This window comes from Delphinus delphis, chromosome 2 (genome assembly GCF_949987515.2).
Source record: "Delphinus delphis chromosome 2, mDelDel1.2, whole genome shotgun sequence".
Lineage (NCBI taxonomy): Eukaryota > Metazoa > Chordata > Mammalia > Artiodactyla > Delphinidae > Delphinus > Delphinus delphis.
In genome coordinates this window covers 136316265-136328452 of record NC_082684.1, presented here as the reverse complement: position 1 = coordinate 136328452, position 12188 = coordinate 136316265, and the positions used below count along the sequence as shown (strand labels likewise).

General features: G+C 48.4%; 1 protein-coding gene across 1 annotated transcript; it reads right to left on the bottom strand.

Annotated features, from left to right (window-relative positions):
- Window positions 1-5520: 5520 nt before the first annotated feature.
- Window positions 5521-6887, bottom strand: LOC132419826 (adenylyltransferase and sulfurtransferase MOCS3-like). Its single transcript, XM_060003718.1, is given in 2 exon segments — window positions 5521-6482; window positions 6485-6887. Coding segments are annotated over 2 exon segments (1365 nt in total).
- Between the last annotated feature and the right edge of the window lie 5301 nt (window positions 6888-12188).

The following is a 12188-nucleotide window of genomic DNA, read 5'->3' as shown; positions in this document are numbered from 1 at the left end:
GTGAGATGAGAAAAGTACTGCGTAAGATTAAGGATAGATTAGATGGATGTTATAGAAGAAAAGAATAGTGAATTTGAAGACATAGTTAAGGAAACTATCCGAAATGAAACACAGCAAGAAAAAGAATTAAGAACAATAAATGGAGCATCAGTGAACTGTGGGGGTGATTTCAAGAAGCCAAACATACATGCAACTGAAATTTCTGAAGGAGAATAGAGAAGGACACTGATAAATGATTTTAAAAAATAACGTCTGAAAATTTTCCAAATATGATGAAAACTCTAAACCTAGAGATCCAAGAAGTTCAAGAAAGTCCAGCAAAAGAAACATAAAGAAAACTGAACCAAAGCACATCAGAATCAAGTTGCTTAAAACTAGTGATTAAGGGAAAAATTTATAAGCAGCCAGAGGAAAAAAAGACATATTACATACAGAGAAACAAAGCTAAGGATTACAGCAGATACTAAATTATGAACGATGCAAGGTAGAAAACAGGAACATCTTCAAAGTATCAAAAGAAAAAAAACTCTACCCAGCAAAAACACCTTTCAAAAATAAAAATGAAGGAAAGACTTTTTATGACACATAAAAGTAAAAAGAATTCATCACCAGTTATATCTGTCCTACAAGAATTTTTCAAGAGACGGAAAATGATGCCTGACGGATACCTAGATCTACACAAAGGATAAAGAGCACTGTAAATGGTAACTACAGTTATCACTGCTTAATATATTTAAATATAATTGAATATTAAGAGGAAAAATAATTACAACGTATTGTTGAATTTGTAACAAATTTAAACAAAATATCTGACAACAATAGCACAAAGGCTTGGACAAATGTAATTATACTATTATAATATTTGTGTACTCTAAAGTGGTACAGTATTATTTGAAGGTAGACTGTGATAAATTAAAGAGGTACACCAAAGAAACCACTAAAATGTCACACAAAAAGAGTTACATCTAATAAGCTAGAAAAGGAGATACAATAGAACCATAAAAAACTACACAGTTAATACAAAAAAAAAAAAAAAAAAACCCAAACAGAAAAGGGGAAAAGGGAAGAAATAAGAGTTGGGACAATTAGAAAGCAAATAGCAAAATTATAGGTTTAAACCCAACCCTACCAATAGTCACATTAAATGTGACTAAATGTGAACACCCCAAATAAAGCCAGAGATTGTCAGATTGGATAAAAGAGAAAGACCCCCTCAAACTATGTTTGTTTCCCCAACTACTTTTATTATTTAATTTTAACATAAAATATCACTGTTTAAATTTTTTAAAAATAAGAAAAGAAAGAGCAACACCCAACCATCTGCTGCTTACAAGAAACCCACTTTAAATATAAAGAAAAAAATAGCTTAAAAGTAAAAGGGTAGGAACTTCCCTGGTGGTGCAGTGGTTAAGACTCTGCACTCCCAATGCAGGGGGCCTGGGTTCAATCCCGGATCAGGGAACTAGATCCCACATGCATGCTGCAACTAAGAGTTTGCATGCCACAACTAAGGAGCCAATAAACCACAACTAAGAAGCCTGCCTGTGGGCTGCAACCTAGGAGCCCGCCTGCTGCAACTAAGACAGCACAACCAAATAAATAAATAAATATTTTTTAAAAAATGTAAAAGGATAGAAAAATATATACTGGGACTTCCCTGGTGGTGCAGTAGTTAAGACTCTGCACTCCCAATGCAGGGGGCCCGGGTTCGATCCCTGATCAGGGAACTAGATCCCACATGCATGCCACAACTAAGGAGCCTGCCTGCCACAACTAAGACCCGGTGCAACCAAAAAAAAAAAACAAAATGCGAGTTATTATTAGTATTATTTTTGTTCAGATGACTATGACATAGTTGCTGTCTTTAGGTGGTGAACAATCCAGTGGGAAGACACACTTGTGTGAGCTAACAAGTGCAAGGATGGGATGGGGAACACAAAGCAGGAGGGAGGGATCCTTTCTCTTGGGATCGGGGGTTCAGGAAAGGATAGAGGTCCACGGAGCCTTGAGCTGAGTTTCTCCATCTCACATCCACACTCCTGTTCCTTTAGTCATTCAACAAACCTTTAATGAATTCCTCTATGTTCCAGGCACTGTGCTGGGAGCGAGGGTTACAGCTGTGAATGAGACAAAGTCCTGCCTTCACACAGCAGACCTCACAATCTGATGGACAACTCAGATAACAGAGACCAAGAAAGAAATGCAGAATGTCAAGGGGACACAAATCCCATGATGAAAACCACAGAGGGTAAGCATTGGTGGGAGGTTTGCACAGAAAGCTTTTTTATACTGGATGGTGAAGGGATGGGCAAACCATTCGAATGGAATAAGAGTTGAATCCCAGAGTTTCATGTCCTAGCTCTGCCACTACCATGAGGCCTTGAACAAGCCACTTCTCTCTATGCCTCAGTTTGCTCACCTGCACAATAGGGATAAGAATAGTATCTACCTATAGGGTTGTGGAGAGGATTAAATGAGTTAATACATGTGAAGTGCCTAGAAAGTGCCTGGCACGTTAGTAAGGGCTGCAAATGTTTGCTTCTTCTCCTTCTACTTTTCCAGCAAAGGGAACAGCAAGGGTAAAGGCCGTGAGGTGGGAAAGGGTTTGTAATGTTCCAAGAAGAGCAAGACGGTCAGGAGAAAACAAGGGAAGTGTGGCAAGGGATGGAGTTACGAAGGCAGGGGTATGGGTAGGCTGAGGCAGCTTCCTACCGCCCCTCCACGGCCGGTCATCGTCCAGGTTCAAGTTTGTCGACCCCCTTACTGCTCAGAAGCCTGCCATGGCTCCCCAGTTGGCCCTCCATTTCCATGGCACCCAGCGCTCTGCACCTAAAGGTTCCTTGGGTACCTCCTCCCGGTCCACCCGGCCTAGATCCTTGAGAGAGCACAGCCATTTGGGGTTGAAAGACAGGCTCCACATAATGGGGTCTCTAAGAACGAGCGAGTGACAGCTAGTCACTGCCGGCAGAATAAGAAGACCGTGCTTTCCTGTCTGCTCACGACTGTTCTGCCTCTGCCCGGCGTCGGCGCAGCCCTCCTAACCCCGCCCACCCAGGTCCTGCCCCCACGTAGCCCCGCCCACTTCTGGCCCCGCGGCCCCGCCTCCCCGCAGCCTCGTCCTAAGCGGCTCTCGCTCCGCTGGTCTGGCTGAGTCAGGCTTAGGCTGCCGCCGGTATACTGACCCAGGATGGCTGGGACTGGAGACTGCGAGGAGGAACAGGAGAGGCAGAAAGGGGTGCAGCCAGGTCGGGGAAGGAGCGCTGGACCGGAAGCCGGACAACCGGGCTCCCCATGGGGGCATAATCTTGAAGGGCACTGCTGTGTGGCCTAAGGGAACTTGCTGAACCTCTCTGGGCTGCATGCATTCAACGAAAATTTACTACAGGCCAGGTGCCAGGTGCTGGGGATGTGGTAGTGAACAGGAGCCATGTGGTAATACAAGCCTTGGTGAAAGAGTGTGATGAATCCCTGAATCGCTGCTTTCCATCCTACTGACTGGGTGACTTCGGGCAAGATACTCAGCTTCTCTATATTTCCCTATCCTCATCTGTAACTGGGGAGTAAAACACCCACCTCCTAGGGTTGTGAGGGTTAAATGACTGTGTACTTAGAAAGTCCTGGAAATTGTGCCTATTAAGCAGTCTTACTAAGAGCATAACAAGCTTCATTATTAGCTGTTGTTATCTGCACCCTCTTGGAGCTTATTCACTGACTTTAATTCACTTTTTTATTTAAAATTTCCTTTTCATTATGAACTATTTCAGACATATAAAAAAGAGACGAAACAGTGTCCCCATCACCCTATTTAAGAAATAAAGCATTATAAATACATTTTCTCTGCTCGACTTTAATCATACCTTCATATCCCATGCCCTGGAAGCCTCCACCCCATCCTCTACACTGCTCACAGTTTGTGAGAGATCCAGATAATACACAAGTCAGATCCTGCCATAACCCTGCTTGAAAACCTCCACTTAAGAAAATAAAATCAAACACATCCGCTTGACATCCAGGCCCTTTGCTTCTGACCCGCCCCCACTGACCCTTCCTGTTTGAACTCTGCCGCCCCAAACCAGAATTCCCCTTAGCATTTCTTAAGTGTCCCTGCTCTTTGTATATGTCGGCCCCTCTGCTGGGGTTCCTGTGTATTCCTTCTTCTCTCTCCTTCACTCATTCCAGGAGAAGCAGCATCCTTTGGTTCCCCAAGGCTCCCTGAGTACTGTCCCACTGGGATGTATGTGTGTGTCTCCCCTAGGCTGTAAGCTCCTGGCAGCAGGTCCACGGCTGATGCATTTTCATCTGCTCCTAGTAAAGGCAAGGCATACACTGGACACCACAGTTGTAGTTGAGTGTGTTTGGGGCACTGTGCTAGGGTTCGGTTGGGGTGGTCACCCAGTGACTCCAGCCCCATGCTTTTCATGGGGAACTTACGGTCCATCAGCTTTGAAACCTCTGGGGAAGAATCCAGAGGTCCTTAAATGGGGGCCTAGTTTTGTTTTGTTTTGTTTTGTTTTAATACAGAAATTTATTTAATCTGATAGGAGGTATTTATCTACAGTAAAGCAATAACAAGTAATATTGGTCAAATATTCAAAGTTCTTCACCTGAAACTGCAAAGGAGAGAAGAATGTTCGTTATTCCACTTTAATTCAATATTGTATTTGGCATTCTGGCCATACAGTAACGACAAAAATAAAAATAACAGGTTGGACAGGGACAAAAGGACAGGGGAGGGCAGAAGGCTGGGACTTGGGACTTGAAGATTCCAAAGCAAGACAAACCATACAGTTTAGAAAGTTCTGTACATGTCCAACATAAGGTGGACCCTGAAGTTAAGTCTAAGAAAAAGTCAGCAATTTATAAAAGAAACTGACATGCTACAAAGGTGGTTTCTATCTTGCTAGACTGTAAATATCTTACTTGGCTATTAATTGAAAATATTTAATAGAATGACCACTTCCCAGCTAATTTTCATTTTAATGTTTTAACAATTTACATTTTAAACACTGATTTCTCTAGGGCATGTTCCATCATTTGAATTAGAAATAACACCCAAAGAATATCTTAGTAAACAATAAACTTATCTTAACTATATCATCCGTGATCAATTCAGTAAGTATATGACAGCTTTCCAAGCAATAAAATGGACAACTTTAAAGAGCTTTTTAATTGGGAGATTTAAAAAAAAAAAAAAAGGCAGGACACGCAAATGACCTGCAGTTCAAAACACAAAGTCCTGTCACTTACATTCTATCCCACCTGTTCAACACACCATCCAAGTGCTGCAAACACAAGGCAGTTCAGAGGAACAGTGTTATAACCCCTTAACTGCTACATCACCCAGTAAGTTACAATTAAAAAGCTCCTTATAAAAAGAAGTCCACCTATCCGCAGATATTGGAGAATCCCAGGCTCTTCCGTACATTACTGAAAAAAAATGCAAATACATTCATAAAGGCAAAAAAACTTTAGGTAACATGACAACCCACATCTTTCGCTGGTCAGACTCTACCGGCCATCTCAGTATTGCGGAAACGTTCCATCGATTTTGGCAGCCCAGGCCATGAGGCCTCCCACAACATCCCGAACTGTTAAAGAGTCTAAGTCTGTCCAGGACCGCAGGATCTTCACGGCTTTCTGGGAGTCATTGCCCAGTTTGCAGATCACATAAATGGGGAGAGATGCCCCTTCCTGTGTGCCCTGCTTCCCTTCCCGGATTGCTTCTCCCAAGAGTTTCAAGCTCTCCGCACTCCTCCGTTCCAAATGTTTCAAAGGGATGTGTAGGGAGTGAGGCAACCGACACAGGTCCACCTCCACTGGAGGCCTGACGTCCAGCAACACGTGGGGTGACCCGGAATCCAGAAGTCGCTTATAGTCGACGACAGAAATTCGCTCCTCCGGGCTCAGCAACTGTAGGGAGCGGCACTTATCGGTGGCTGAGGAGCCACAGAAGCTTTCGTAGTCCTGCAGATCAGTCACAGTGGGCCGCTCCCCGCAAGCTGCACAGTCGGGCCTGCGCCTCCGCAGCCGAATACAGCGGAAATGACCTCCGAGGGCATCAAAGAGCAACAGGCTGCCACTGTAAGAGGGGCCCAGACCTGCAGCGATCTTCAACACTTCCAGCGCCTGCAGGCAGCCCAGGACCCCGGTAACCATACCAAGCACCCCGCCATCCGCGCAGCTGGTCACCGTCTCCGCCAGAGGTGGTTGCGGAAACATGCAGCGATAGCAAGGCCCACCGCCGTAGTGGTAGACTGTGAGTTGGCCCTCGAAGCGCAGGGCGCTGGCCGACACGAGGGGCCGGCCGGTTAGCACACAGGCGTCGTTAACCAGGTAGCGAGTGGGCACGTTGTCGGAGCAATCAGCCACCACGTCATAGCGGCCGACCAGGTCTAGCGCCGTGGCTGACGTAAGCGCCTGGGCGTAGGGCACGCACTCCACCGCCGAATTGAGATGGCGCAGTGTGGCGGCGGCCGAAAAGACTTGGCCTGGTCGGCCAGTGCCTCGCCGTGCAGCACCTGGCGGGCCAGGTTGCTCACTTCTACTACATCGTAGTCCACAAGGCCCAGGCGGCCGACGCCGGCCGCTGACAGGTACTGCGCCAGTGGGCAGCCGAGCCCCCCGCAGCCCACGACCAGCATGGACGCGGTCGCCAGGCGCAGCTGTGCCTGCACGCCCAGCTCAGGCAGCACGAGCTGCTGGCTGTAGCGCAGAATCTCATCTCGCGACAGGGCGGCCTTCGGCGGCAGGGGAGACACTGGAACCAACCGCTCTGACTCCTGCTCGGCCAGAAGAGCCGCCGCCAGCCTCTGCTTCAGGGAACTCAGCTCCTCCTCACGCTGGGCAACTTCAGCCTCCAAAGTGAGCACCTCCTCCCTGGCCGCCATTGCAGCCTCTTTGGGGAGTTGTCCGGGGGCCTAGTCTTTTTTTTTTTTTTGCAGTACGCGGGCCTCTCACTGCTGTGGCCCCTTCCGTTGCGGAGCACAGGCTCCGGACACGCAGGCTCAGCGGCCATGGCTCACGGGCCCAGCCACTCTGCAGCATGTGGGATCTTCCCGGACCGGGACACGAACCCGTGTCCCCTGCATCGGCAGGCGGACTCTCAACCACTGCGCCACTGCCTACTTTTAAAGAAACTGCAGCACAGTGTGATTTCCTGCAGTGCCCAACTTCCCCCTCCCAAGCCCCTTCCTACTCCTTCCCTCTTCTCCCTCAGTCCCTGTTTCCTCTCTCTGAGGACGAAGCGTTCCTCATGATGATTGGATCATCCCCAGGGACGAAGATGTGAACTATTCAGTGACCATGTCATGGATCCAAGAGGCTTGTGGGTTTGGGGAAACCAAGTGGATGCCAAGCCTGGCTCCAGACAACCTAGGTTCTAGGAGCAAAGAGGAGATGCTTCCAGAGTGGGGACTCCTGGCCTGTTTTCATAATGTCAGATGTATGTGCAGTGCAGATTCTCTTCACAGAGAGAGGAGAGCCGAAGTCTCCATTGGAAGTAAATTGATAAGTGCACTCTGACTCTATAGGGAGGAAGCTGTGTGCCGAGCGGGGGTGTGGGGATGGCGGGGAGAAGAGGGACACTTGCCTCTATGGACATTTTGAATGTTGTACTATGTTCACATCTGACCTATTTTTTAGTTTTTTGTTTTTTTAATAAAAACATATATTGGATGGAAATCAGAAGAGCTGGGTTCCAGTATTGCAAATACCAGTGACAAGCCCGTTCACCTTGGTCTCTCTGAGCCTCACTATTTTTAACCACCCAGTTCTCAAGCTCAAAGAGTAGGCACAAGGGAGACCTTTGTAAACTAGATGGGGCTGAGTGTACTTAATTATGATTTCCTCTTCACTCAGTTCATCTCAACAGACAATCACTGAGGCCTTCTCTATTGGCATAGTGTGTGGATCTCTGTATACAAGTTTGGGTGTGTATGTCTGGGCATGAGGGTCTGGGTCTGTGTCTGTGTGTCTGGACATGTCAGGGTGGGGTCTGAGGTGACTGTGAACTTGACCGTTACAGGGTCCCTGCCCCAAGGAGCTCCTGGTACAGCAGGACAGGTGGCCAAGTGAGCAACTTCCTCTGATGCTCCTGAACTCTGCTCAGGGCCAAATAAAGGGATGAAAAATGTGGGTGCACAGAAAAGGCAACATGGATTCAAACAGGGGCCTTCACCCTGGCTGTTCCCTTTGCTTGGAATGCTCTTCCTCGGAATCCTTAAGGTAGACCCCCTTACCTCCTTCAACTCTTTGAGCAAATGTCACCTTCTCAAGGGGGCCTACGTGACCACCCCATTTAAACAGCAACTCCACCCCACACTCCCCAAACCCATCCCTTTTTTTTTCTTTAACCAAAGCCCTTATTTTCAATGATAGTAAAGTTATCTATAATAAATCTTACTTAAAATGCCCTATAGTTTACTCATTTGTTTTGTTTAACTGTCTGTTTCCCTCGCTTCCTTCATTAGAGTGAAAGCTCCGTGAGGGAAGGGACCCTGTCTGTTTTGTTCACTGCTGTCCCCCCAGTGCCTGGAAGAGTACTTGGTGCAGAGAAGACACTCAGTAAGTATCCGTGGGTAAGGTGGTGATAGGCTGGGTGTTCGGGGGAGGTGGCAGAGGGGCCATGACCTTGCCTGGGGCAGTAGCCGGAGGTCTGAGGCTACAGCAGTGGACTAAAGGGCCACCTTGTGATGTGGGATCTGGTGGACATGTGGGTGGTGGAGGTGGGACACTCCGGTGGGCACAGGGAGAAGACATGGCCTGGAGGAAACTTGAGACATCTGGGGAGCCATTCTGTATGTCCCAACTTCCAGCTCAGTGTCCATCCCTTTCCTCTGTCACCCTGAGAATCAGAGCCTGTTGATGTGCGGGAGGGGACGTTTGAGGGCCCAGCTGGTTTGTGGGGAAGGTGATGGTGGACCCATTCATGAGAATCAAAGGCCACCTGGAGGTCCCTTGGCTAGGAGAGGGTACCTGTTGGGGTGCAGGGGGTGCCTTTAGAAGGGAGAAGGCAGCAGAAGTCCCTGTGATGGTGATGGTGATGGCTGGATTGTAGACTCAGTGAGAGCGGCCTTAGCCCCCAGCCCCCAGCCCCTGGGGCTCCCAGGATTCTATCTTGACTCCTTGGGCTGGGCTTGGGGCTGGTCCCAGCTGTGCCATGTCCTGACTGTGCAGCTTAGGCAAATCACTTCACCTCTCTGGGCCCTTCAGTTCCCTCCTCTGTCAAATGGGAATGATGTTCATACCAGTATTCCCCACGTCCAAGTCAGTGGAGAAACTGAGGACATAATGGGTATGACTGTCCCGGATAAAATTAGCTGTTATTATTTTAAGGGACCGGGGGTTGCCTGAACCACAAGAACGCTACTACACTGTGCCTATGCCAGGTGACTTTCTCTGAGCCCTTACCAAGCCCAGTGCTAAGTGCTTTATGTGTATTAATTCTTTGACTGGAGTGTGGATTGGAAAACATGGGGCTTGGTAACATCATCAATATGTATGGTCTGTAAAGATGACAATGATGAGGGAGGAGGAGGATAAAGCTATCTTGCAAAGCAATGTAATTAACAGAGTCAGCAGTCTTGGAGCTCCTGGGGGCTTTGCAGACTGTGTGCCCTGGCCCCTTGGCGGCTCTGGGCCTTTGCTTCCTTCCTCTGAGTGGCTAACATCCTCAGAGCACAGGCATCCAGCCCCCCAGCCCCGGGACGAGGTGTTTAGGCCCCGAGCCAGGACAGCCCCGAGATTCCTATTCTGGCACAGCTCGGCTGCAGCCCCAGGAGGGCAGCCAACAAGGGGCCCGGCGGCTTATCGCTGTGCAGTGACTCTCCAGCGGGCAGACTGTCTCCGCTGCCGCTGAGCCAGGCTGATAAAGAGGACAGACCCTTGTGTTTACAGTGGCTGGGAGAGTGGGGCCTCCTGGGGGCGGCCCCATCTCCTCTGGGAACAGACTGTCTGTTTGCTGAGATACCATCGCATTCCTACAGCCCCAGGATGGATGAGGGCGGGATGGGGTGTGGAGATGGGAGGGAGGAGGACATATGACAGCTGCCGGCCCTCTGTTCCCCTGGGGCCCACACTGAGAAGGCTGACACTGGGTCTTCCGGTGGGTCTATGGTTTCCTGGTCTGATTGTTAAGCACTTCATAAAGGTCAATGATAGCCAACATGGGCATTTCTCTCTACAGTTTATAAAGTATTCTCAACATTTATCTTTTTTGGTCTTCCAGATAACCTTCCATTTAGGTAGTTTGGGGTCATAAAGTTTCACAGAAGAAAGATGCCTAACAAGACTGGAGCAGAGGACCAATGACGTGACCAGACATTGGGGCAGGGGCTCTGCATGACCCTCAGCTGACCAGGTCACCCCACAATAACAGCCACCACTTACATAGCGCTTGCTGTGTGGCAGTGACTATCAAAAGCACTTGAGATATGTGAACTCATTTAATCTTCACAACAGCCCTTATGAGGTAGGTACTATCATTATACGTTTTACAGATGAGGAAATTGAGGCAGACACAGGTTAAGTGACTTGCATAAGTCACACAGGCAGAAAGTGGGAGGGCTGGGAACTCCAGCAGGATGACTCCAGCATCTCCAATTTAACCACTGGACTACACTGCCACCTTAAAGCCAGCTAATGATATGTATATGTCTCTACCCGGCTTACAAAGGCAGCAGGCATTTACAACTGCAAAGGTGGCCTGGCTGAGGCAGGAACTGGCTTTGGAATTAGGCCTGTGTTCAACTTCCAGAACTGCCATTAATGACTCCTGAGGCTGACCCTCGCTTCTCTGAGTCTCAGCTTCCTTCTGTGGAAAGTGGAAACAGGACCGGCCTTAGCAGTGGGTGTCAGAGATGTTGTATGTGAAGGGTCTGAGACACGGTAGATTTTCGTTAAATAACTACTCTTATTACTGTGACAGCTGAGGTGGGGAGGTGGCCTGCCGAAAGTGGAAACTTAGCGGAGTATCATTTAAAAAGAGAGGCCCGACCACTCAGCTATGGGAACACAGAGGAGGGGATTGGGTGGCTTCATAGGACACACATATGGTTGGGACTCTGGCTTCAGAGTTGGACAGACTTGAGTTCAAATTCCAATATCCAGCCCTTACTTGCTGGGTAGGCTTGGGGAATTGCTTAACTTCTTTGAGTCTGTAAAATGAGACCACTAGATAGAACCTTCCTTATAGGGTTGTAAAGAGTGGATGAGATTGTTCAGATGGATGAGGGCGGGATGGGGTGTGGAGATGGGAGGGAGGGTGCACTGACAGGTACATGGTAAGTGCTCAATAAATACTGCTGCCATTGCTCCTGGGGGTGGGAGAGGGAGTGGTACACAGAATAATGCTCCCCTGGACCAAAGACGGCCATGTCCTAATCCCTGGAACCTGTGACTGTGTCAGGTTATGTGGCACAGGGGAATTCAGGTTGCTAATCAGCTGACCTTGAGATGGGGAGATTATCCTGGATTATCACAGTAGGGCCAATGCCATCGCAAGGGTCCTTTTTTTTTTTTTTTTTTTTTTTGCGGTACACGGGCTTCTCACTGTTCTGGCCTCTCCCATTGCGGAGCACAGGCTCCAGACGCGCAGGCTCAGTGGCCATGGCTCATGGGCCCAGCCGCTCCGCAGCATGTGGGATCTTCCTGGACCGGGGCACAAACCCGTGTCCCCTGCATCAGCAGGCAGACTCTCAACCACTGCGCCACCAGGGAAGCTCAAGTGTCCTTATAAGTGGAGGAAGGAGGGAGAGAGAGTCATTGTCAGAGTGATGTGAGTGACAAACTTCTTGGCTTTGAAGATGGATGAAGGGGCCATGAACCAAGGAATGTGGGCTGCCTCTAGAAGCTGGAAAAGGCAAGAAAATGGATTCTCCCTTAGAGCTTCCAGAAGGTATGCAGCCCTGCCAGTGCTCTGATTTTAGCCCAGTGACACCCGTGTGGTTCAGACATCCTGAACTATAAGGTAATAAAATTTGAGTTGTTTTAAGCCACTAAGTTTGTGGTAATTTGTTATAGCAGCAAAAGGAAACTGATACAGGATGTGAGTTGGTCCTTGAAGACTGGCAGGATATAATAGGCAGAGGTGGGGCTAGGACACACAGGAAGAGGAAACTGTACACCCAGCGGCCTTTAGGCTAGAAAGCACAAGGCATTTTTGTGTTCAGTGGGAAACCCTGTGTGGTTCT